The 27,639-nt window shown below is 35.7% G+C and overlaps 2 protein-coding genes across 5 annotated transcripts; one reads left to right on the top strand and one right to left on the bottom strand.

The window, feature by feature from the left end:
* Positions 1 to 6,574: 6,574 nt before the first annotated feature.
* Positions 6,575 to 18,075, top strand: LOC140795108 (uncharacterized). Of its 4 annotated transcripts, none has more exons than XM_073147491.1 (8): positions 6,576 to 6,698; positions 6,797 to 7,034; positions 8,165 to 8,517; positions 8,642 to 8,747; positions 8,986 to 9,109; positions 9,228 to 9,971; positions 12,006 to 13,887; positions 17,299 to 18,075. In XM_073147491.1, the coding sequence occupies exons 3-8, from the start codon at positions 8,319 to 8,321 to the stop codon at positions 17,766 to 17,768; spliced, it is 3,525 nt and encodes a 1,174-aa protein (XP_073003592.1). In that variant the 5' UTR covers positions 6,576 to 6,698; positions 6,797 to 7,034; positions 8,165 to 8,318; the 3' UTR covers positions 17,769 to 18,075. The 4 variants fall into 4 exon arrangements, with proteins under 4 accessions (XP_073003594.1, XP_073003592.1, XP_073003591.1 ...); XM_073147490.1 differs by having other exon boundaries at positions 6,600 to 6,698; positions 6,766 to 7,034; XM_073147493.1 differs by having other exon boundaries at positions 6,575 to 7,034; positions 17,302 to 18,075.
* A 499-nt stretch (positions 18,076 to 18,574) lies between these two features.
* On the bottom strand, positions 18,575 to 27,276 carry LOC140795579 (uncharacterized). The gene is made up of 11 exons (XM_073148251.1): positions 26,929 to 27,276; positions 23,842 to 23,924; positions 23,581 to 23,716; positions 22,976 to 23,469; positions 22,760 to 22,807; positions 22,055 to 22,229; positions 20,337 to 20,449; positions 20,144 to 20,240; positions 19,838 to 20,057; positions 19,440 to 19,602; positions 18,575 to 19,332 (listed from the first exon to the last, which is right to left on the bottom strand). The coding sequence occupies exons 1-11, from the start codon at positions 27,134 to 27,136 to the stop codon at positions 18,925 to 18,927; spliced, it is 2,145 nt and encodes a 714-aa protein (XP_073004352.1). The 5' UTR covers positions 27,137 to 27,276; the 3' UTR covers positions 18,575 to 18,924.
* Positions 27,277 to 27,639: the final 363 nt, after the last annotated feature.

Below are 27,639 nucleotides of genomic sequence, written 5' to 3' on the forward strand. Positions count from 1 at the left end.
GCACTAAGTAGATGTGATCATCGAACTGGTCGGGTCGCGTTTCGATCAGACTTTTTGGGCCAACTGGACTTAAATATTTGCTCACGACCCAACCCACCAATCACTTGGGCCGGGCTAGAATATTCTAGCCCGTTACTACCCACTAGCCCATTAGATATTGAGTTTGGATTAGATATAACGGCTCTAACACAATGGGTTAAATATAAAAAAATATTATATTTTATTAGGCCGAGTTTAATGGGCTTATATAAAAATATTTTAGTTATCTTTCATAGAAACATACTTATATGTTGATATATAGTTTACTAAATACTCAATGTGGGCTAAAAAATTATAGGAATATACATGCATTATGGGTTGGTTTATAGATGAAAGTAGTGGATCGGGCTTTCGAGCCGGGTCGGGCGGGCAGAGGCTTAGCCCATGCCGCCTACTACCATCTCGGGCTCGAGTCGGGCAGGGCCCAAATTGGGTTTGGGCCGAGCTTAGCCTGGTTAAAATCGGGTGGGTTCGACCCGGGATTGGACGAGTTGGGCCTAATGATCATGTCTAGCACTAAGCTATGCTATGTCGCTAAATCAGACTTCTAAGATAAAATATCATTAAGCCAATGGTTCAAGCAGCCACTTTGCTGAACTGATCTTCCAAACCACTACACTACTAAGCTACCGAGCCCAAACTAAACTACTTAGCCAAGCTAAGCTATTAAATCCGCTTGCAAATAAATAACAATTTTGATGAAAATTGGGTCAGATCGGATCACATCAATGGGAGATTGGGCTCAATGGATTGAGTCTAGTTATCTTATATGCATATTTGCTTTAATTAGAGTCTTATTATGTTAGAATTTATTAGTTAACTAATTCAACTATGCGCAGTTTTGGAAAAATATTCAAAGGATATTCCACAAATGACCAAATATTATGAAACTACTTAGAGAAGATCGAAGACATCCTGATCTACAACTTTAGTATTCAAGGTCTCTCCAGATTCAGACTTTATCTATGACAAAATAAAGAATCAATCCAAGAAAAATAAGAAAGGCTAATTTAACTAAGTCATATTTATCTCTAGGTTGTTTATCTCTTACGTAAGCACTTAAGGCAAGTCTAGTTAAATCATGTAAGTCATTAGTTATGTAATTCTCTAAGGCAAGTCGTCTTTATTTTTCTAAAAGATAAATCTGGTTCTTATTGTGGGGTGGTACCTGTAGCTATCTTATGTGCTATAGATAGTATACATGTACGTGCCTAAGGTTTGGGTGGATCATTGTCTTCACCATAAAGAGAAAAGTGATTGTCAAACCAACTTGATGTCTTGGATCACATCTTTGAATCAAAAAATAGACCTATGCTCTTCTTCTTTTTTTATATCATTATTTAGATTAAAAAAAAGAGGGCAAATCAAGCATTCAATAGTATTTACATAAAATAATTCCGGGATCAAATATAAGAACATTTGAATTATGCATTGCTATATAGAATGAGGACAGAACAACACTGAAATTTAATTATTTGGATCAAACATTAACCTTTTTTATTTACCTCAACTATCATCTATAATAATTCACCCATGATTAGGGTTCTCTTTGTTTAATCTAATCCTCAAACACCTAGTTGCCAAAAGTTACTTGGTGTGGGCTCCATCACCAGCCAGTTCCTTGTTAAGCATGAGCTGCTCTTTTAGATTGTGATGGCTACTAGAGATATCAAATGCCCATTAAAATTGGGACCACTACTTTCTTGCTTGGGTTGACTTGGTGATTGGAACCCTATTTAGTTCATAAGGATTTGTGTTCTTTTTTCTTTTTTTTTCTCTCTATTCCTTTTCCTTTTCTTAAGCCATTAAATCTCAATTTTACAAAGAAATTTTCTACTCAAGATTTATGTGTTAGATAGCCGGTTGACTTAAAAACTAAAATTAGCTTTTAATATTCTACTAACTCTAACATTATATTAGATAACTAGTTGATCTACATATAATTTTATCGTTAGTAAATTCACACACAAACATATAAATTTATAGCATATATATACTTCTTTTGATCTTATAGTAAATAAAGATGGTTAGTCTCTCCTCTCTCTTATCCAATTTAAGATTAAACCATTCCAGTAAGGCTAATCCCTAATAGGAGGGACTTAATTTATCCAAAAGTGGTTGACTAGGGTCACTCAAGACAAATAATGATGATAGGAAGTGGTCATTAATAAGCTTTTAAGCCTCTTTAATTACTTGTCTTAATCATTAAATTATCTTCCAATATCTCGTGAAACCTCCTGAACCCTACCTACAAATTGATATATCTTCCTCATTTATAATAGAATTAATTGTAGCTCTCTAAGAATGTAAGGTTGAATAGGAAATTTTATTCTTAATTGATATAAAATAATCTTAATTTTTTATTCCGTCAATTGTAAAAGTTATCGAGGCATTAATAAATAGATAAATATAGAACATGAATAATTATAATAGTAAATAGAACATAGTGCATTTTAAATTAAAAAAAATTAATAGTTTGTTTATATCCATATCCTATTCCTCTCTGAGTCTCTCTAGGATTGTCAAATTAGCATCCCACAGCTTGGTACCTCATATTAATTAGGTTGAAGATTTGTGGTGATGTAGTTTCACTTGATTGGGCAGGAGATAATAAATGAATTGATGTGATGTTTGCCAATTTGATCATATTGACAACAAAACAAAAATTAGCAGATGCAAACATTACCCAATTAAATCACTCTCATTAATTAGTTGTCTTCCTCAAGACCTACACATTTGAGGGCCTTTTGGTTTAAGCAGTGTCCATAGTGTTAAAAATATAAGTAATTTAATCTAATATAAATCATATTTATAAAGAAACCCATAGGTTCTCTCTCTCTCTCTCAACTATATATAAATTTTTTAATAAAAATAACAACAATATACAACTAACTAGATATTATTATGTTTAAAATTCTAAAATACAACAGCCACAAATATATACATTATATTTATACACAAATATCTCTGGACATAGGAAACTAAACGGTTTGATTAGTGTAATACTTTGTGACTATAGTTTTTATTTATAAGAAAATGTGTAGTATTATCTCAAAACGGCAATAATGAAATATTATATGTTTAGATATCTAACGCATCCCTATACAGTAAGGGGTCTAAATTAGAGAAAATTATATTCAGCCAAATCGAAGTAAAATCTTATTCCCTACCTAGGTCGGCTAATCAATTTGCAGGATAATTAATCTTCCTATAATAATGGGTAACATAGGCTTTAGTGAAATAAGATAATAGATGAAAAATATTTTAAAAAATGTGCTTGGGGCGCCATGGTATACGAGACCGATGGCAAAGAATGTTGATGAGCCCTTTCAAGTTAGACTCTAAAATAGTCTAATTCAAGTGAGAATTCTGAGCTTTGTGAAGAGTTAACTTAAGAGCTTGCTTCCGCAATATCAACGGTCAAAGCAAAGATGAGCGTAACCTTAGCAAATAGAGAGCAGGTAGTATAAGTTCGAGCTATATACCCTACCCCAGCCTTGGCATATTATTGAGAAAAGGAGCCATCAGTGTTGATTTTGACGATCATCCTTGGCCCAGCTATGCTCCAAAAAGAGGTATTCAGTATGTCATCTATAAATGCCTTCCACTTGACGTTAGGACTAGGCTTGGAGGGAGCTTTGGCTTCCAATTACTCCAAAAAATTTAAAGGCTGGAGCCATCATTTTGTCAAAGATTTGATTGAGAGTCATTCTTTTTGTTGGAAGACGAGCTTTTTTCGATTCTTTCATAGTTGTCATATTTCTTGATTGAACATATAGCTTATTAAGATTGTGACCTCCTTGTTGGTGTTAAGGGACTTTTTTGCCTCAAGTCTCTTGAAAGTAAAAAATTAATGTCTAATTGTTCTTCCAAGGTTACGCATAGCTCGTTAGCCTTATATTAGAAAAATAAAGGTAACTAAGAAATTTATTCTCATGTTACACACAAAGCAAGTATCATGATAGTCAAATTAAAATTATGCAACCTAACATTTGTTGGGAGCCGATTTCAAACAATTTTCTAAATGAATGTTTTAGGGTTAAATATATTTTATACCATTGTATTTATGCCAAAAAAAATTTTACCCCTTGTACTAAAAAAGTCTTACACTAATTCATATATTATGATTAAAGTGAAATCATTCACTTTCCCATCTAATTTAACTGAAAATATATAAATTACCAAAATACCTTTAACTCACCTTACTTCAACTTCTCTTATTCTCTACACCATTCTCTCTCCATCATATTCCTTCTCTCCGTTTAGAGGGAGGAAGGAGGAAGTAGAAAGGAGGAAGGTGGTGAGAAGAAAGGAGACCGGAGAGAGGTGAGAAAGAAGAAGAATTTTTCTTCTTTATTGTCATTATTTGGGGGTAAGGAAGAAGACGAAGGTATTTTGGTCCATAAAATATAAAAAAAATTAAAGAAATAACTAATTTTGAAAATGAGGTAAAGTGATTTTTTGGTATAAATACAAGGGGGTTAACCTAATATTTTAATTTTAGGAACAAGCGGCAACCTCTTAAGTATTGGTCATCCATCCTTGGCAATTATATTATGAGTCATAGAATTCACTAGAAAGTGACTAATTGAAGATATCGTGGGTTTATTCACAGGACTGAGATTTCAAATTTAAAAGTTCTCAAGTCTCAACAGAGAAAGTAGGAATAAGAATGACATATATTGCTACTTAGAATTTGATCAAAATAGAACATACCTCTTTTGGTTGTTCTAAATATGATTTGAATGAACTAAGAAACCTTTTTATAATGCATATAAGAAGTATGTTTGATAAAGAAAATCATACAAACAAAGGGAGTAAATGAAAATCCAAGTAGGGTTGTCAAAATAGTCAAGCTGGCTCGAACTCGGCTCAATAAGACTCAATTAAGCTCGGTTGAAAATGAGTTGAACTAAGCTTGGTCTTCAAAATAGGCTTGATCATGAGCCAGCTCGATCAAATAAGCTTGATAAAGCTCGAAATAATAATAATAATAATTATATATATATATAGTATGAGTAATATTTTTTATACTATACTAATAGGTCTCGCATATTCTAAGATTTACTTCAGTGGATTGTTATGTGCTCTGATCTTATATAGTTTAGTTCAAAATTTTGATTATATTAGTTTATAATTTTTAACTAGGCCTTTATTTTAATCTTAATTTAAGCCTAAGTCAATCTTAATTTAATTCAAGCTTGATTAGGCTCGAAATTTGGCTTAAAGTGATAAAAGCTTGAAATTGTTTATTGATCGGCTTTGTTTAGGCTTGAGCTTGAAATTGACACAAATTGAATTGATTTCAATTCAAGCTTAATTAGAATATATGCTCGAAATAAATTTTAATAATTCAAGCTTGATCAAAACCCGACTCAATCAAGTTAAGCTCAACTACACCGCTGTATACAAGGATCATGTATCACATTAGTAGAATGGATGCTCGGTTGTAATAACAATTATAGAGTTAACCATGTGTCAAAAACTAACATGCTTGTTAGACTTAGCCCAAATAGGCCACTATAGATTCCATTTACTATACTTATATTTTATGAGATTGACACCTAATTTATCAAACTCATTAAGCAAGTCCATGGCTTTAAGGCCAACCAAATTGATTTTGGAATTCTTAAGATTTCTAATCCCCAACCCTTCCTTCATCCCTTCACAAGAGTATTAGACATGTATCCCAATTAATACGATCAAACTAGATGGAGTCATGTATTTTTCCCAAAAAAAATAGAATCGACTCCAGTAATAACGAGGATATCGTCAACAAACTAAGATAACAGCCCTAACATTTTCATCAAACCCTATAATTAGAGTATGGTTTGTTTGATTTGATTTCTTTTTTATTTACAATCAACAAAAAAAAGAATCGAGAATTAGTGCAGGTTAGCTCATCCATGTCGGTCTAGGATGAATATATATTGACACATCGATCATGCATATCTCATAGACTCAATTTTAAGAACACGAACTTCTTGTATCCAATTCCAAGTACGATTAAAATAGTCGAATGAGTATGATTGATGTACTAGCATGCATCAAACCCACAAGAAATGGCTCGAGTCAAATCTATACAGCTCTAAATTTGTCCCGTCTGAATCCGATCAAACTGGATAGCTATGTCACATTCATTTAAAGTTTGAAGATAATATGAGAAAGTGATTTTCTTTGCATACTTACATCAAATCCACATGAATTAGAAGTGATCTAGTCCTATAAATAAGTTTGGAACTCGTTTACGATTACAATATTTGATGAGCATAGCTAGAATAGTGAGAAAAAAAAACCTCCTAGAAGAGGGGATCAGATTGCAAATAACTCAAAAGACTGTGTGTTAAATCACTTAAAGATAAGACGTTATTTGAAAATTTCCTTCCTTAAATCCTCAGTTCCATTGATTAATGAAAATTATAGGGGTTAAATTAAAAATAACCAAAAGGTTGTATGTAAAAACGCAATAAGAAAACATCAGGGTGGGAAATGAGAAAAGTTCTTTTTCTTTTTAATTTCCTCCTGGAGAAAAAAATGGAGAATAAGAAAAAAAAAAAAAAAAAGAATCCAGAGTAGCTTGTGACAGTGAGAGCGAGAGCGAGAGCTTTTCTTTCGCTACAGTGGAGAATAGAGTGCGGAATAAATAACCCTCGAAAAAGGTAGGTTGGCTCCTTCTACTCCAATCTTTTCTAGCACCATTCTTTAATCTCTTCCTTCATCTTGAAGCCCTCGATCCACCGAATTCTTACGCAATTAGGGTTCCCCAACTCGATCTGTTGGTCTCTCCCTCTCAATGCATCTCGATCTGTAGCCCGATCCTTCACATGGGATCCGAGTAACGCGACGGTATTCCATGGTAGTTCGGACGGAAGCTCTGCGAACTTAGCAGGAGAGGAATTGGGTTGAAGGGGTTTGAAGTCGTATGGAGGGAATGCGTTAAAGCTGCTATCTTGGTGGGATTTTTGGAAGAAATTGGATGCTTTGAAGCGCTCTCAGTGAGTAAATTTTGTTTTGTTTTTATTTTCCTTTGTTTATGTTGTTACTTTTTTTCCTTCATTTCTCTTTTTGGTAATTTTGAGTATATTTTTGGTCATTGATGATGACTCAAGCCTGCAAAATTGCGTTAATTTGTTGTAAATTCCAATTCTTTTTGCTTATATCCTTTTTATATTTTTAGCTGATAGTGCCCGGTTTTTTTTTCCTTGGGATCTTACGGTTATACGTTTTCTTTGTACTGCTTTGGGAGTACCAAGATCAATGAAATGTTGGGACTTGATTCTATTATGACATTGTAAATCAATTGTTGTTTATTTTGAACTTGTTTTTATCTGTTAGCTTTTGTTGATCTTGCTGGATTTTTCTTTCATAAGTTGTGAGGTTAACATTCTCTCTGGGTAAGTTGATATTTTATTTCTAACATATAATTTTTAGACATCCTCTATTTTCTATGATTATTTGATTTACCATTGAGCTCATTGTTAAAGTCTCAACCTGATGATCAATTGTCATTCACATTGCATAATTTTCTTGTGAAATTTTAATATTCTTAGTGTCATTGCTAGCTAAGATTGGTTGATTTGAAATATCAATTGAATTTTAGTTTTTTTTAAATCTTTTTGTGTTTCGCAACTCCGCTGTTCTTAGGATTTGATTAACTTGTTCTGTTGCATAATTCTTTTGAAATGTAAAAATCTACCATTCTTTTATGCAGTTCTGCTAAATCATTTAATCTTTTCACAAATTGCATTTCAATTTTTTTTGTTGGACTAATTCAAAAGTGGGCGATAATTTAATTTTATTTATTCGAGTTGTTTTTCTTCAGAAACTCTAGATTTTTGTTAAAAGTAAATTCTTTTTAGGAAGTCATCTGCAATCATTTTCTAGCTCATTTTAATTGATGAACTTGGATCTTCTTGATCTGGTCTGTAATTTTTCTTGGAATTTAGAACCTCTCGGTAAATCTTGCTAGCTTTTGCATTGTTTCATTTGGTGTGTAGGACTTTGGTCTTATACTTAATGTGCACTACCTTGTAGAATTTTTAAATTGCAAAGATGTATATCTTTTCCGTTTGACTGTAAATCTCTTTCCCAGCTTATAAACTAAAATACTTCTTATGAATTACAGATTGAGTAAGACCGTACAACTGAGTTGGAACACTGCTTCTCTCTTCATGATGAGTACACAGAATGCCTTTTCAGTTTATGGGCAACATGAGTGTGATCCATGTGGGAATGAAACAATCTTTTCTCTTTGAGAGGTTTTGTTAGAGTGGTGAAAGATGCCACCATCACCAGTCTTGAGGCGCTCTCCTGGGAGGGAGCATAGAGTGGTAAATAATCATAAAAGGGGTCGCAGTATTGAAAGCAGGTCGCCTTTTCAAGCTACAGATGATGACCTTGTCCTATTTACTGACATGCAAAACAGGGAGAGGGATAACTTTTTGCTACACACTTCTGATGATTTTGAAGACTCTATTAGTAATTCTCTGTCTTTTCACTGTTATTTCTTCTTTCTTCTTTTTTAATCACATTTTACAAATAGTATTGCAATAAATATTTTTAAATTAGATGTCTCTTTTTATTGTGAATTGTCTATCTTTAGCAAAATTAAGATGCTACCCAGACTTCAAGCTTGGTGCCAACATTAAACCTCAAGGGGAAGGAGGTGATCTTCTAGGTGCAGATGCAGATAAAAATGACTATGATTGGTAAGTTGCTTATGGAGACCAAGTATTTATGCCCTCATCTCAACCCAATATAATTAACTGAAGAGAATGTACTTGCACGATCATCTCTTAGCCCATGCATCATTTTGCTACTGAATGCTAAATATTGAAAGAAATGAAAGCAGCTCAATAATGGTTCATTAATGATTTGTACACTGTGCATTTGCCTAATATCTACGATAACTAGTCTTCAATCAACTGCTATTGTAATTTCTAACAGGCTATTAACTCCACCTGATACTCCTCTTTTCCGTACCTTGGATGACGATGAGCCTCAATCAGTCGAGTTGCCCTCTAGAGGCAGGCTGCGAAGTCAACCAATTCCAATTATAAGATCATCAATGGTACGTGATCAACTTTCTATTACCAAGTTATTTTACAAAGGACAAGAATATCACCTCATCAGATAAGCTCTTCTTTGTAGAAATTTCTTCATGATTGACTTATGAAATATGATCGCAGACTGAGACTATGCGCAGAAGCAGCAGAAGCAGTGCAAGTCCTCATAGGTTAAGCCCATCACCTCGATCAAGTTGTAGTGCCAATCAAGGCAGAGGAAGGCCATCGTCTTCAAGCCCATCCCCTATTATTCGGCCAACAACACCTTCACAAAGATCTTCTACTCCAAATAGACCCATCTCGCCTACTCCAAGATCTTCAACTCCGGTGCTGCGGAGGACAAGCTCTGGTTCAAGTGGGCAGATATCCTCTTCTGGAAGGAAGGGTATATCACCTGCAAATTCAAAAACAACTCGTGGAAATTCAGCCTCCCCAAAACTACAAGCATGGCAGGCAAATCTCCCTGGTTTCTTATCTGATGCACCTCCAAACCTTCGAACTTCTCTATCAGATCGTCCAACAACACATGTAAGGGGCTTTTCGCCAGCATCCAAAAATGGAAGAGAGATTTCATCATCAAAAACTGGAAGGCAGTCAATATCACCCAATCCATGCAGAAGTAGAACTTTAACACATAGTAATGAGCAAGAGCGATTTAGTTCCTGTAGCAAGGGTTCTTTAGTATCATCAGGTGATGATGATGTGGACTCCATACATTCCACGGCTCGTATCTCTGTCAGCCCGGGTGGAAGAAATTACAAAGTGACAGGTAAGAGCAGAGATATGTCATGCTCTAAGAGACCATCCAGGACACTGTCTGCAAGTTCTGCCCCAAAACGATCCTTTGATTCTGGCCTTCGAACTACGGTACGATTCCATGGATAATATGATAATTTTACTGCACAATGAACAGAAATCACTTTTAAATGTAGAAAGAGTTGTTCTTTACTGTTTTTCTTGGGCTATTTTTATCTCAGGCTTACTTTGCTTCTTATTGTGCAAAACTCAGTTTTAGCTATTTTTGTTCTATTGGAGTCCAGATCATAATCTCTTTGACCATTAGAAATAAATTAAGGAATTAGCTAGTTTTTTCTATTAGAGTCCAGATATCTCTCTGATTGTATTAAGAGATTTGAGAAAAAAACTAAGGAATAAGGATGTCTCTCAACATGTGTATGTATTTAAATGTGGCTTTAATTGGTTTGGTCCTCATTGATGGTTAAGTAAAAGTGGCATCTTGCTTGTTATTTTAGATATTTTATTCCTCTATTTGGTACAGTTTTCTTTAACTATTCCTGGTGAAATGGCCTTCTTTAGTTATTAGGTTAGCTCAAATCCATGCAATATATTCTTTTTCTTGCTCTCGTCTTGTATTCATCCTTAGGAGGCAACTTCCATTTTCTATCTTAGAATTGGACCATAGGATTTTCTACATATTTTCTGCAATGCTCTTATAGGTCATTTCTGCAATTCTCATTGTTGGCATGACCCTTTGTTCTTTTGTCCATCAAAATGGGGAGTATTGACCAAACTAGGCGTCATCACAAACTTATTTACTTAAAAGATCCAACTTCCAAACTTATTACTTAAAAGAGTTGTAGACATATCAGCTGCCACCACATGGGCATAGCAGAAAATAATTTATCAGCATTCTATGTAAGATGTAGAAACCTGATCTTTTCAACGTTTTATCCCAAATATAAAATGCTGTTTTCATCATATGAGAATTATGTATAAATATGAGGATTTGTGGGGAAATGAGGAGAGTGAGAAGATTTAATTTGTATTCATCTTATCCAGTTGTGAATCTAATATTTTTCTCTAGTTTATACAATTGTAACATAATAAATCTCTCTAGTCTATCCAATTAATGGATAAATATAAATCAAAGAATAATCTTCTCATTCTCTATACATATCCTTTATAGGAGTAAAATGCCGATGAAATCAATGTTTTATGTTTAGAATAAAACATTGCAAAAGCCATGAATACTTCAATATCATTACTACTTATGTAAAATGTTAATAAATTTAGTATTTTTCTAGCGGGACAATGGGGTGACAGTTGACTTGTTCAAAACATACCATTTTTTGTATTAAGTTTAGGAGGTGAACTATTTGGGTAAATTATTTTCTGAGGAGGCTCAGTTTGGTAAAAGACTCAAAAGGGGATTTTATTTCAGTTTTGAGTTAATCGTTCTGCTACCACAGTTGGGCTCTGTTTTCAATGATCTATTACTTCCAAAATCTTATGAAGGAGTTAGTTAGCCTTGTCAATGTAACTCCTTATTGTTTCTTACCTCTGTATACTTTTGGTGCTATGGCGTTATATTCTTCAAGTTTTACAATCTTTTTTTTTCTTCAGTTCTCAATCAAACAAAGTACTCGCTTCAGCTTTTGCTATGCACTTCTTCTAGTTTCTTACCTAGGAAGTATGGCAATTTGCTTATTCTGAGATAACACAGAGTAGCTCACTCTGGGTCAGGATGATTCCTGCTTAAGTTTGGATGCAGTGGGATGGGTATAAACCGCCATGGCAACCACCATTGCATAAGCCATGAATACTTCAATATAATTTCATTTTATTACCAAGTTGATAGTCTGCCAGTTACTTTTGTTTTTCATCTTCCAGTATTAGTTGTAAGGACAAAAGTAATCATGGTTTTTTTGTGGGGAAGAACTAACGTCAACTCTGTAGGTATGAGTAAGTTCATGTTATAGCCTATCATATTAGTTCTCCGATTGGTGTCCACCAGATACCGGGTTGATTATATTTCTTCTTTTTCTTTTCTAATCTGTTCATTTGGTTCTGGTATAGTTAAGTTAGAAAGATACTCTGATTAGAAACATTGAAATGTTACCACAATCTCCTATTTTAACAATTGTAAATTAATGCTTGCAGGATTATGGCAAAACTCCACAAAATATGTTTAGGCCACTTTTATCAAGTGTCCCTGCAACAACTTTCTCCACTGCGAAAGCAAGCTATATGCGTCGTCCTATTTTCTCAAGGAACTCTTCACTCACAACTAGTAGTAATGCTAGCTCTGAGCATGGTACAACTGTTGCTCCTGATTTTAATGATAATGACCATGACCAAAATGATCTGATGACTGGTCTAAGAAATATGGAAGATCCTGGCAACCAAGATGAGGTATTTCTCTTTGATAAGGTGGATGAGAAGGATGAAGTAAGTGGAACCTCCGCTGGTAAACTTGAATATAACTACGGCTTATCTGATGGAGTTGTGTCCACAAAGATTGACACTGACCCAGCGACAGTTGTAGCTCCTGAATCTTCACACTTATTTGTGGGCGATGATTCTGAGGATAATAACTGTAGGACAGAAGTAACTTGTTTGAAATGTGGAAAAGTCTTCCGTACCAAAGAGGCTGGTCAGAACACCGATATTTGTAAAGAATGTGCTAAGGGGCATTATATTGCTAGAGAAGCATCACTGACTGATCCACCTATGACTCTGAAAGAAAAAACCCACTCAGAGCTTGCTTCTGCAGCTTATCAGCATAGTGAACTGCAGCTTGAGACACATGTAGGTGAATTATCTGAAAAGAATGAAATGCCCAATCAGATTATAAGGAACTTGGAAGAGGGTTCATATTGCAGTTCAGAATATCAGTCTCTGGTGAACTCTGAACAGGGTCCATATTGTAGTTCAGAATATCATCCTCTTCAGGGAGTGATGGATGAGTTAAAGAGACGTCTTTCCAGCCAAAAGTTAGATGGCAAGCAAGAGGTAGATGCTCTCCAATCTGACAGTGACAATAAACAAGAAGAGCAAAGTTCTCATCAGAGCCTCCGGATTGACAGTCCTGAAGGCACAGGAATATCAGTAGTTCTACTGCAAAGGTCAAGCAGCAGTAAGTGGCCTGTTGTGCAAGGCAGGGCTTTATCTGCTGCTAGTATACTTTGCTCAGACCCTTCTTATGTCAGAGATAAAACTAGTTCCTTGAGATGCAGCATTGGAAAGGATAGTGCTTCAACATCTTCAATCGATCTGGGTCCATATAGACGGATAGAAAGTCATCATCAACGGCAACAAAGCATCGAGAAAGGTGAGATGGATAGCTTGATAAACAATTATGGTGTGAAGATTGAAGATACTGCATTGTCAGTCTCCTGTATATTGGTTAAACCCACTGAGGATTTGTCATGTATCAAGATAGAGTCTGAAGGAAGTTTTGATAGTTCTCAAAATCTGGACTATGAGGCCTCAAGAGAAACAATAGTAGTAAATGAAGATAACAACAAGGCTATGGAAAGTACAGGAAATATTGCAGGACTGTCCTCATCTAGTGGGCAAGTTTTCCCTGACAGAGATGCGTCACTTCATGCTAATGTCTGCAGGGAATTGGATGCTGAAACTCCACAAGCTAATTGCTCCTTTGATAACCCACTGGCAGATTGTTCCAATGAAGCAGACCCTTCTTCATGTCTGAGTCCTGAAACTTTCCAAGACAAAGACTGCAACATTGCAGATTCAAATATCCCTGACTTCTCTCTAATTCAAGAAGATTATTTATCTACATGTGGTGTCTGTGAAATGGAAAATTCTGATGTTTCCACAGATAGCTCTTCAGACATAATAATGGACCTACAAAATGATTGTGATAGCTTACAATGCTCACAAACTGAGTCTGCAGCTTCACAAAATGTGAGTTACTTGGGGGCAAGTAATGAAAACTCTATTTCCATTGAATCAACGAAGGATGGCTTGGCTTGTGTGATTGAATCTATTATTATGGATCATGCTTGCAGTAGCTATGGTATGTATCTCCTTCTTGATATTCTTAGCTTCTTAGTAATCTGCTAACAACTTTTTAATTAATCTCTTTTTCCTTGTATTTTTTTTATGATTGGTTATCATACTGCAACTTTTGCACTTTATTACAAATTTACAGTATAATCTTGGATTATCTTTCTATGTGAAGATTAAAACCCTGCAAGATCTGATTCTCTGCCAAATACCCAAGATTCTTTGAGATATCATTTGCTCATTGCACACATCTAGTATTATTAACTATCTTGCAGTGTAGCTAATATTACCATTTCCCTTTTGCAGAATTCATGTGATGAAATCCATACTCTATAATTATTGTCTGATATTCTCTTACTTGGTCAAAATTCTTCCTTATTTCCTATAAATTTATTACTAGGTTATTTCACATTTTTCACCCAGTGGTCATAATTCCTTGACAAGTAAATTTCTTTCCTTGAACAGTTTTGATCTTGCTGGATAATTCAGAACAACATAGGTCTAGACCATAATGTATGCTTCATATAAAGTCTTTTCATCATGAGGACCATTGTATTTTCTAAAATTTAGTGATTCTGCCAATATTAATCGAGTATTTGCTTCTTGATATCTTTAAGTTTTTTTCTTCTGGAATTTGTCTGAATTAGAGGGTGTCTATACCTGCTTCGAATGATACTTGTGATGAATCACCCTAATTGGCTTTGCTGGGTACTCGATATGAAGTAGGATCCGGATACTCATATATTATCTAAAAAGCATTCACAAGCTATGTTTGACATGGCCATTCATTATTTTTTTCTGAAAAAATTTATTAGTCATTTTAACAGGTTCAAAACAAGGTTAATATTGGGATCGGGACTCAGAATCGAAATTAATTGCCTGAAAAAATGACATGTATTGACTGTATCGGTGTTTCGGCCGCCAATATTAGATTTTAGTATCGGACTATTTTTTAATTACATAACATTCTAAAAAATATTATAAAATATAGAAAATTCTAAATTTAGAAATTAATAATAGATAAATATAAATATCTTTCATATAAAATCTAAAATTATAAAAAGTACTAATCTCTCCATCTTTTCTACTCACTCTCTCTTTCACACAAATAAAATAATTCTCTCTTTCACACTCCCTTTTGTCACGTCTCTCTTCCATCTCATTCTTTTTCCTCTCTTAATCACACACACTCTCTCTCTCCCTCTTGTCGCGTTTCTCTCCCATCTCTTTTTTTCCTCGTACTCACACCCTCTGTTCACTCTCTTGCCTTTCCTCTTCTCTCTATCTTCCTCCCTCTCTCTCAAAACAGTCCCTCTCTCTTCCTTCCCTTTTTTTGCTCACTTTTTTTGTAGCAAAAAGATTGCTGCAGTTACAGACTCAGAGAAAGAGAGAGATGGGGGAGGGAGGAAGAGAACATAAGAAAGATAGGAGAGGCTAGAGAGAGAGAGAAAGGGAAGGGAGGAGTCGGATAAAAAAGAGAGAAAAAGGAAAAAAGCAAAAAATAGAAAGAAAAATATACTCGAGCTCGTCGAAGGTTGAGGGAGCTGGATCTTTGTTAGAAGAGCTCACCGCATGTCGACCGAGGATGGATCTGCGTCAGATGGCTTGAGAGAGAAAGAAAGAATGATAAAGAAATGAAAGAGAGAGAAGCTCTCTCTCTCTCTCATGCTACGTCTCGGGTTGGGATCGGGATCGACCAATATTGCGCTCCATGGTTTAAAAGGTTTAGAATCATTATGTGTTGATTAGAGTTTCTTTTAACCTGTGAATATCAAATTCTATTTGGATTTTTTATTCATTAATTTGTTATCAACTTTCCAACGTTATGTTGCCCATGGATATGCATGCCAATACATTATAGTTGTTCTACCTTTGGCATCTTATCACAATGCGGCATACCTTAGAATAGGATTTGGAATGAGGATGGCCATGCCGATCCATGCCCTATGCCAACCTGCATTTACTGTGTCAATAAAGAATCAGCAGCCAACATAGGTGCATGGTGAACCGACACTTGTGCCGATCGGCTGTCACCCGAAACCCAATAATCCATGAAAGGCTAGTCATTAAGGTCTCTCTTCGACATTTTACTAAAAAAGGTTGAAGCAAGAAGAAAAAAGAGGGGAAATAGAGAAGATTAGGGGCGAATTCAAGATTTCTTTTTCAAATGTCATCGAAAGAAAATTTTATTTATCTATTATTTTTTTTACACCTTAAAAGCTAGTTTGAGGTATATAAATGATAAATCTGGTACTTGCACGTGATGGTGTGCCAGCTGGGTATTGGCACAACAAGTGTCTTCTGTTCTTGTACTTCAATCTTTGATTTGGAATGCCCTTTAGATTTATATCTGATGGTATTTTTCTTTTTCTTTTTGATTGAAGCATTGTACATTAGAGTACATGGTCTATGGTATCATTGCTTATTTTTCCATTCACACGCACTTGTTGTTCAGCCTGTACAGTGGCAATTGAAGTTTACCCGAAATTTATTATCAAAATTGTATGGGATGCATATTATAGGGCAGATCCACAAGTTAAACCCTTCAATGAAAACCAATTATTGACATTTGAATTTCTCTATCTTGAAGTTAACTAGAGGTGAATCTTTTTCCTTAATTTGAGCTTTATTCACCCTAAAAATTCATAGGAATTCATATGGTATTGCTCATTAAAATACACATGAACTCTCTTTCATTGATTGTTTCATTTATTTAAGCCTTATTGTGTTTCTGAAACTACTAATAAGGAATTACGGAAATTCATTTTACCCAACTGTACCCCAAATATTAGTTTATGTTCGTTAATGTTTGTCCATATGTATCTTATAGTGCAAATTTATTGGTTTCTACCCTTTCCAGCCAATAAGATGAAGTCTGAGATTTGTTGGGAATGTAAGTTTTACGTGGATCAATTTTCACGTTAAACATCTTTTCATCCAGAAACTAAGTAACCTTCTAGTCCTCCCCTGCACTTGGTTCTGGTAGTCTATGAGCCTGGAAATGTTTCCAAGGATGATAAGCTCTCCGATAATGATCCAACAAGAAGAAATAGCCCCGCAGATAATCTCATTTTGTTGTAAACTTTGTACTTTAAAATGGAAAATACTCTTTGTTATCACCTTTCAATTAGATAAATAATCTCATGTTTTTGATGCATGAATACAAAAAATCATCTTGTCGTTTTTATTTGGACTATGTCTGATTCACTTCCAGAGATGTCAGTCAATGCAGCAGTTGCAAGTAATACATTTAATCAGAGTTCACAGTTATTTCTTGATGTATAGTCTCTACCAGATAGTAAGAAATTTCGAAGTTGCAAATCATCTGTAACATGCTTGAATATCCATATTTTAACGGATTGTTTAACTGCTTCTTTAGTGTTGTTTGAATCTAAGTTGTGACAACTCCTTTATCTGACAGAAGAATCGACTTCACTCAAAGTGGATGAACAAAGAGGCCATACAGAAGACTCAACTGTGGTTACAATTCAGAACTCAAGAAGCAATATGTCAAGAAGTTTAACATTGGAAGAAGCAACCGATACAATACTCTTCTGTAGCTCTATTGTTCATGATCTAGTCTTTAAAGCTGCGACTATAGGGATGCAAAAGGAGTTGATGCTCACTGATGTTCCTCTCCCAGTAGTTACAGTGGCAGGAGCATCTGTTTCTGCAGCGAAGGGATCACAAATGTTGCACATCAAACGCACTCCAAAATCCAAGAAGGCTAAATGGAAAAAGTCAGAAGATAATGTCGTTGTCTCATCCATGGGTTTGGAAAACAATGTAAAACCCCAAGAAGCAACCCAACTAGATTCTGAGATCCCAAACAAAGTTGATACTCCAAAACCACCGAAGTTGGAGTCAAAGTGCAACTGTACTATAATGTAGGAGTTTCATTTTTTATTTACAGCACGACTGTGACATCAGTTGTAGAGATATGTAATTTTTTTTTTCTGCGGGCGGTATTAGTACTGTGCTCCTTTTCGATTTATTTGTATGGAAACTGGTGATATAGTTATGTAATTACCACATTTTGGTTTTAGGTTTCCTTAGAAACAGATTTTGTAGGTATTCTATGTTTTTATCTTTGAAGTCTTGTATTTAGCATCAGAACATCGCAGGTATGACTCTGTAATTTGTGTACCACTTTGGCATATTTACATTCTTATCAAGATGGATGATTCTTATCATCAAACACTTCTTCCCTATGATGAATATGATGATCATGTGACATGCCAAGGTGCATTCTCATTTTCAGTAGTTCTACACTATTTCCAGGTGCTAGTGTCCTCTTCAGTTCGCTTCATCTTTGAGTTAATATTATTCGCATGTAGATGGAGATGGCTTTTTGGTACTTATTTTCATCATACTGATGTAATAGACACATTAATTCCGAAGCAGACATCAATGTAGGTTACTAAGTATGACACAGAAGAAAGGTTGTCACGACGATCCTCTGTACATTTCAATCTTGAAAGAGGTCTTATTTTCTACTTTTCCACACTTTTTGCAACAACAAGATCGAAGAAAGTTAAGGATGTGCATAAATTAAAAAAAAAAATTGGATGACAAACTTCTAAAAATATTAGTTGTCAATGTAAATAAATCAATAAAGAGAGAGTGATCAAGGTGCATATATCTTTACTACGGCAATAATCTTTTGGAGGGCTGAGGGAAGTAAAAGAAGTGTAATCTTAACTGCAAGAAAGAATGAACAGATTTATTTTCCCATTCGTCGTGGTTTAGAACACTGTCATAATCAATTGCTTATTTTATACAAGTACAAGAGAAAAGAACGTACGTAATTGATGACCTACATGAGCTTAGCTTTTCTAGTTGTCAATACAACACAAGAATACACTATTTTCTCGCATCCATGCTGTACAATGGAGAAGAGAAACCAACAGAATCAGGTACTTTGCTACCATTTGAAAGTACTAGCTGCAGACAGGAACTTGTTTCCGATGGCAAGACTAGGAAATAGCAGGTAGAGAAGTTGCTCAGATTCCATCTTGCCCATGAGCAAATATGACATGCATATGTCTCAAATTTTTTTCACACCCAATATTAGAGAGAAGACTCTTCTAGCTTCGGCAGCAGCATCCTTCACAGTATTGGATTCTGCTCTCCATGCTATGTGCTCATCAGGTCTAACCAGAAGGATGCCCCTGCTTGTCATATGACACATCTCCCACCATGAGTTCATTGGTGGACTCCTAACTTCCTCGACGTCTATAAAGTTTGTCCACGAAGCTAACTCGATTCCACTGGAAGTTGTCTCCTTATTGAATGTACCATGAGGCCATATAATACATACTTTAAGGGATGTTTTAAATATTTCTGCCATCTTAAGCATAGCACATGCAATGTCGTAAGACTCTTTCAGTGGTGCTATAATGAGAAGGAATTCGAGCTTATCTCCAGGTACCAGATCCAAAGTAGAGAAGGTATCCTGCTTAAAGTCAGTTCAAACTTCAAACCTCCAGTTACCAGAGAGAAAATAAACAAAAAATAAAAAGGTTTTGTGACATGCAAACAAGGTTGCAGAAATGGGCAAACCTCAATAGATGATGCTCCCAGTGCTCTCACTTGCATATGGGGTAGCCGTGATCCTGGTTTAGCAGAGGGTACATACTCCTTTGAAGCCCTTCTATAGCTGTCAGTTGCTTCTGTTTCTCGAATGTCATTGCCAAAGTCAGCAACTAGAGCCCCTTCTTGATAGCTGACAAGTACTGAAGTTAGCTTAACAGAATAAACGCTGCATAAATTGAAGAAACTAGCATCAACAATGTGATTAGACTACAGTAGTGGTTTAAACCATCATCATCCTATTTAACATATTTCCACAATTGCCATCCAAGAACAAATCCATCAAGGATAATTAGTACGAACAATGGACAGCCTTAAAATTTGAAAGCAATCTCCAATTAATTGATGCTATATATAGATAAGCTAACCAGAAACCAAGATCCTCAGCAGGAAACTGAAGCTGAAGGCTCTTCCCCTCATCAAAAATACTTTTGAGTCTTGCTAGCCTCAAAGATCCTAGCGGGTTCTTCTCATTCAAAACATAATCTGAGAGTTGGGCCCGACCAACAGACAAGATGCCTTCCAACACAACCTTCTGCAGGCTTCTTGGCATAATGGATCCCAAGCTGCCATTTATTACTTGATGCACTGCCATAGTAGGTGCAAAATGAAGACATAATGTTACAAGTAATAGTCAAAGAGGTGATTGCTATTTGTGTGGGCATGCTATTTACCAGAGTTTGCAACAGTAGGGTCAAGGCCAAGAGCAGCAGGAACAGACATTGCTGCTTTAAAGTTTTCCACACTTAATGCTGTATTAGAGAATGCAATCTGAGATCAACAAAAGTACATGTCATGTTTCTTTGTCTCAGAATACAAAAGGGATGACTAGAGGAAGCAACAGAAAGCATGTGAAAGGAGTCATACAGGCCGACGCTCCAAATCATAAGTTTGAATTATAGATGGTGAAGCAATATCATTCAGTAAAAAGCATATCTTCCAGGCCAAATTATGTGCATCCTGAATGCCAGTATTCATTCCTGTGAAAAATGCTCATGAATAACCATAGCAATTAGATATAAGAAGGAAGGACTTCACCTTCAGGTTTCAGTTCAAAAAGGAACATGCAAAAAACTATCTAAACCAACCTTTGACAGTAGAAATCAAAAGAAATAAAAATCTTAATTAAGTCAATGCAGTTATATATCTGCACATGCAGCTTTCTAAATTTCAACAATGAAGTCCAGATAGACCATCTATCTCTGGGTTCAACTCTAGTACAAAGCATAAAAACCAAATGACTAATAATGAGAAACTACCCATAATCAACTCACGTAGGCCAAGACTATACAGAAAGTTGGGTTCGACTCTTTATGTGCTGTTCCCAGTTTCCGGGACTTCCAAGAAATGATCTTTTTAGAGCAAATAGATAATATGATAAGTGCTAAGACCAAAAAATTTACTAACCCCAGAACCCTACTTCCTTTTGTTCCATTTCACCCAAAAAGACATGACAACAAAGAGGTAATACAGTATTAGAACCACCTCAAGGTCAAAAAACTGAGGTGAAGATGCTGGTCTACTAGCACCCTAGATCTTTCAATCTTTTCCCTGACTCCCTGATCCAGGTCCTCTAGTACTACCTACTTTGGATCACACCTTGTAATATAACCCACTATGTTCAAGGTGCTTCTTCAACCACCATAGTTGCATAATCTGACATCTTTGTGCACTTTTGTAAACCTTAATGACTTCCCTGCCACGACTTTTTCTGAAGGGAACCTATGTCTTCTCTCTAGCCTTTCTACGACAAATGCATCAATAAAGAAAGAAAGGGCGACCACCAAACTCGTGTATTCCTACTCTCATGGTCATATATTGCACCAAAAGAATGAACCTTTCTACCCTTTCTTCTCCTTATAAAAATCTATATCCATATTAGAATAATTATTTTTTTGCGGACTGCATAGGCTTTGGTGGTGGGTAAAACGCCGTCTATACATATTATGTCACCTTCATATGTAGTTGGACCAAATATAGAACCATATGTGGACTGGATATACATATGCACCTGTATATGAACAGCCAATGCGTCACAAATGCATGTGCTCTCATATGCATATGATAGCTATAAGTTGTATAATTTTATATATCCATATTTATTAAGTTTTTTGTTGATTACTGTTGGTACTCTTGAACTAATCATGTATTTACTGACTGGCTTACTAAAGTAATTATATGATTATCATATTATCATCTTTCGTGGATAAGATTCGGTGGAGATAACTCTCCATATTATATATAGCTATTTTTTAACTATTTATTAGTTACTGACATAAAATCTTATGTACTTAGCCTAAACACTGTACAAATAATATTTTTAAAAAAATTTTGCTAGACCACATAGGCGCCTGCCTGCTGACATGCCCCATATGCACTTTGCAGTTGCTTAAAAATTTCCATTCGCTCTCCACAACATTGGGTTAATTATTTGATGTGGTTAAAAGGTCTAGTCCACCAGACTACCACATTTCTGAATGACCACCTCGTGATCTTACCCACTAGTGATTTTGTGTAGGTCTTCAAACATCATATTGAAAGAAACCAGATGCAGAAAGGAAAGGATTGGTCAAAAAGCCACGTACCAAAACCACCAGCAGGAGGAAAGCGATGAGCAGCATCACCAACAAGTATAACACGGTTATTGAATGAAACATACTTCTCAGCAACTTCTGCATGCATTACCCATGGCTTTATGTCCACAATTTGAACGTCCGTAAGATCCCAACCGGCCAACTTGAAAATAATGTGTTCACATACCTACAATAAGTTCGATATCTTTAATAGAACCTGCTAAGATTTTACTGATATAAGAAACATCAAATTGTTGTTGCGACTTCGAGGACATTTGCACGTAAATTTGAAATAAATTTGAAAGATGTTGCAGCAAAGTCTAAATACCAAATATTCTTTCATCAAAGAGAAGCAATGCATTACTGATAGTCACTAAAAGCATGCCAGGCTGACAAAAGCGCAAAGTACAAAAATAAAATACCAAAGTTTCAATTTGCATAGTCTAGGAAATCCATAAAGAAAGATTATTATTTTCTCAGGAATACTGTTTGAAAGAGTATTCAATCACATAGCACACACAGGCTAAAGCACAAGAATGCACATATCTGGAGAACTGTCTGCAGAATTATGAAATTAGGTTAACAAATGGTCAACACAAGACCCTATTAGCCAGTAGAGACATCATCTGATTGAAGAAAATCTATTGTGGGTGTCGGGTATCAGAAGATATGAAACGGACATAATAATTATTACAAAAGAGTTCAATCCTGAGTTACCTTGGACGTGAAATCCTCAAAGTTCTGCTGAGGCGGATAATATGGAATCTAAAAAGGAAAAAGAAGAAAAGGTAAGCCAGTGTTTTGATCATAGAACATATGAAATTTTAACTTGGAAACTAAAATTAAATGATGCATTAAATCACTGACACATTTTCCTTAGTTACAACATCATCAAATCAAACTGACTATCTATGATTTGCTTAATTGTACTACCTGCAGCACAAATTCCCCTTGATTAAGGTCATGTGCAACAAGGACACCTATAGCCTCTGGATTGAAAATAAAGAAGAGCATTCCAGGTCTTTGATCTAATAAGTATTGTGCAAGATCTCTGCTGAAGAAATGCACACTGATAAGTTTCTGCAGGTCACTTTCTCCTTTCATAGATATCCCAACCAGTTTCCGTACAGTACTCTTTGCACCATCTGAGCCAACAAGAATGCTGCAATGGTATTTCCTCTCTTCCATTTTCCCTTGATTGGAAAAGGAAGCTCCCACCATCACACCTTCATCAGTTGACTGGATGGAAGTACATTCATGGCCCATTAGGATTTTCTTTCCCAATGGCTCACCTTGGGTCAAGCCTTCAATCCCATCAGGAGAATATACATGAACGCCAATATTTTCCAGCTTCTCAAGTAGCAAGTTGACCAACTTATACTGTGAGAAGTGAGCAACAGATACAGGGCTTATGATCTTGTCAAAATCTGTACTCGCAATGTTTAAAGGTCTTATGATTGGAAAATATCAGTTGGCAAGCAGCTAGAAAAGATGGACATTTGTGTAAAGAGGAAGAATATTGCATACAAAGAACAAACCTTGGGATTGCATGTGATCTACTGAACCAAGAATGGAACCTGATAGGGAAGTGCAATATATGAACTTCCTCCAAAAGTCCATAGGGGGTTGCAAACTCTCAATGTTCTGCGCTAAACCATCCAATTTGCGGAATAGCTGCTAAAGATTCTCTAATCAAAACAAAGTCTCAAAACTTAAATCTTAAACTAATTCTTTTTGGAAGTTTTGTTGCTAATATTTGAGTCAATAGTAAAAGTCGAGGGATAAAGAAAGTAAATAACCTCCATCGTTCGATTGTTAATGAAGTGAGCTTGCGGATGCTGAGAAAAGGTCGTGCTCTTTTCTAGAACTGCACAAGTGATCCCTGCAAGATTACGGGACAGAAATTTCTTTAAACTTTTTCCATATACCATGGACCAACAGTAAAAGCTAACCTAGATCCTCCTAGACCAAACCACTTTCAAAATCAATAACGTTGTCTCAAAATTATAAATCCACATGATTCATTAAAGAGATTTTTACAAATCACACCCTATATTTTACCTATATTGTGATTCACATCCCGTCTTTGAGGATTTTGTAATACGACCCCTCATTTTTTCTTATAATTTTTATTTAACACTCTGAGTTAATTTAGACAGTACTATAAAAGGAATATTTCGTTATAATATATAAAATAGTTTATAAATACCTAAATTATCCATGTCTTCTTTATCTTATTTTTCTCTTCCCAAAAAAGAAGAAGAAGAAGAAGAAGAAGAAGAAGAAGAAGAAGAAGAAGAAGAAGAAGAAGAAAATGAGGAGGTGGAGAGGGAGAGGAGAAAATGAGAAAAGGTGATGGCGGCGACGATGATGGAGGAGATAAGTGGAGAAGCTAGTGGAGAGATATAAAAAATGAGAGGGAATGATAGGGGTATTTTGGTAATTTGATCAATATTAGTTAGTCAAAATAATGTCAGAGTGTTAAATAAAAATTATAGGTAAAAAATGAGGGGGCGGGTTATAAAATTCTCAAAAACGGGATACGAATCACAAAATAGGTAAAATGTAGGATGTGATTTGTATAAACCCCTTCGTTAAATTACAATGAAATTATGAAAAGTAGACATCATATATTCAACTGAAGTGTATCACACTATAGAACTTGAAAATCCAAACTGTCTGCTCTTGAACTTCCTAAGTACTAGTGTCACTCAATTGCTCTATGTACAGTCAGCACAATGGAACTTTAAAAAAAGAAATGAATAATCATAGGCCTAGTAGTTACACTTGCTTGTATTCCACATTAATGTATTACTAAACCTCAATTTAGAGGCATAGGCCAAGAACCAATATATCTTAGCCCATGAAAGTCAAAAGCCTCAATCACCTAATACTTGTGAATAGCTATTAATATAAAAATATAAATAACAAAGTCATAAGGTTTAACTAGTACGTAAAGAAACTCATGGTAAACTCAACACGAGATGCGATTTACCAACAAGAAACTCAATCGCGACGGTATCTTCTTTTCTTCCCTAATCTGCCAGAGTAACGACAAGGTTTTATAAAGATAACATATACTAGGGCTAAGATCTTAAAACACACCCAACATCCACATATTTTGGTTAGATCAAGTACTTGAAACTAAACAAACACTTTGATCGAGTACTTGGATTGACATTTGGTTGGGGACTGTATTTTAGCAACTAGATTCCCTGCTTTGTTTGACATTGTTTAAGATAAATCTGTGTTATTGTCTGAGGTGTGGAATCGGCGGGAGTGGAACTTCCAATATAGGAGGAGGTTGTCTGACACACTAAAGTCTAAAACTTGAAGAATAATAGCTAGGAATTATATAACAAGTAATGGTTTTAAATATGGTATTGTTTCAGACCGTGCCAAGTGAAGATTTACTTCTGACGGGATTTTTACGGTGAGATCCCTTTATCGATTCTTGAACAATGGAGTTGTGATCTCTAGAACTTTACCTAAGTTGCAGAAGATGAAAATTCCTCTAAAGGTGAGACCTTTTTTATGTCTTGTTTATCACAATTGTATTCTAACTAGAGACAATTTATTGAAGAGAGGTTGGTCTGAGAGTGCTCAATGTGTGTTGTGTAATAAAGAGGAGTCGGTTGATCATATTTTCCTTAGATGTGCTTATGCCAAGAAAATTTTGAAAGAGAAGACCAGGTTTACTGGGTTTCAGATGAAATCAAAGTACGCAAGAGACTAATTTTTTGAGACTTGGAAGAAAGGTGATAAGGAGAACAGTAATTGGGAAAAATCTGGTTATCGGCTATGATTTGGAGTATCTAGCTTAAAAAAATAATAGAATATTTCAGCAGAAACACGGATCATGGAAGGAGCTTTCTTATAGAATTATTTTTCTTTTTCTTTTGTTGGGCAAGAATTCAAGGAGAAAATGCAGCTAAGAAAGCAAAGATAATGGATGACTGCTGAGACGTGTCTGCAATTCTTTTAATTTTGTTGTTCTTGACTATGGACCTGGTAGTTATGATGTAATTGGTATATTTGGTAGAATTGTTATTTTGTACGGGTAGGTCTGCCCTAAAATTTTGCGATGTTTTTCTTGTTTTCGGCCCTATGTAATTTTGGGAGGTGGAGGATGATATCTTGTTATGTTGGGTCGATTTGCTGTCTGGTGTTATGGGTAATCCCAGGTACTATGTTTTAAGTTTCAATGAAATAGGGCTGCAGCCTTTTAGTAAAAAAAAAAATTGAAAACCTTGAGACAACCAATCACACAGGAAAATGTGCAAAGAATGTTTTAAATGTTTCTTAGGAAGATTATGAATGATGGAACTTATTTCATACAAAATAAGTAAATAACAAACAAAAGTCTCCTAAACTATACAGGATTCACTCAAATTACCTTCATCAGAAAATCAACTGACTGCTCTTGAGCACAAGTAGTACACAAAAGAACAATGTGGCTGTAACAAAATCATGCTTCGTACTCCAATGAGACAAAGAATTAACCATGAAAGGTAGCTCGACACTAACAACATATGCCACTTAGATTCCCACAAATCTATCCAAATAGAGCTCTAATTGAACCCGAGAAAAATGCTTCTTTGGTTCTTCCCGGCTTCCAAATATTACAAACAGTAGTTTTTGTTTCTTTTTTCCATTCCGAACATGGACTCATCAAAAACAACGAAATTCAATATGCACACCACTTTGTCGACACCAAAAAGAAGAACTAAGAACTGAACATCTACTCACATCAGAATTCAAAGACTATTAAGCTCTAGATTTCCTACAATCAAATCGACGAATTAAGTACTACGAAGCATTCCGGAGCAAAAAGAGTAATCGGAAATTTAAGCATCAAGAAACAAAGAAGAGCAAAGAGGAACTACCCATTTTGGTGAGGAGAAAGGAGAGGACGAGGCCCACGGGCCCGGCCCCAACGATCAAGACCGGCACGTGCGGCACTCCGCCGCCGGAGGCGGCACACGATGAGAAGGGGAAGACGGTGATGTCACCTCTCGCACAGGGACGGCGAAGGAGCCCCGCTGTCAGCCGATTGAATCCGACCGCTGCCGCTGCCGCCGCCGCTGTCCTCATGGCCTCCACGGAGAAGTCGATCGAGCCGATTGCACTCGGAATCGGCGGTTCCACGTATGGGAGAGGGGGAGGGGGAGGAGGAGAGGGGGTAACTGGTAAGTTAAGGCTATTGGGTTGGGTTGAGTTTTGAATTCGTTTTGGGATCCGAGACGCAGGTGGCTTCTCCGGTCTTGGACGTGAGTGGCGAAAAAGATATTGGGAGTAAAAAAAAAATCTTATACGCATCTTACCCTTAATTATGAGCACTCTATTATATATATAAAAATATATATATATGCATATAGTATTAAAAATAAGCATAGTTTCAAAAGTCCACTTCTTGCTATTAAATTATTTCACCTATGAGCCCAAGTATAATTTTACTCTTACTTTGATTAAATTTATTCTAAAAACAACCTCTCCTACTACTCATTTGCTTGCTTTAGGGTTATACTTTAGAGAGAAGACATATGTTTGGCTTCGGATTGTTACGCTAGACTTATAACAGCAATCAATACTAAAGT

This window comes from Typha latifolia, chromosome 9 (assembly GCF_019914945.1).
Source record: "Typha latifolia isolate L0001 chromosome 9, TyphaL0001v2, whole genome shotgun sequence".
Classification (NCBI taxonomy): domain Eukaryota; kingdom Viridiplantae; phylum Streptophyta; class Magnoliopsida; order Poales; family Typhaceae; genus Typha; species Typha latifolia.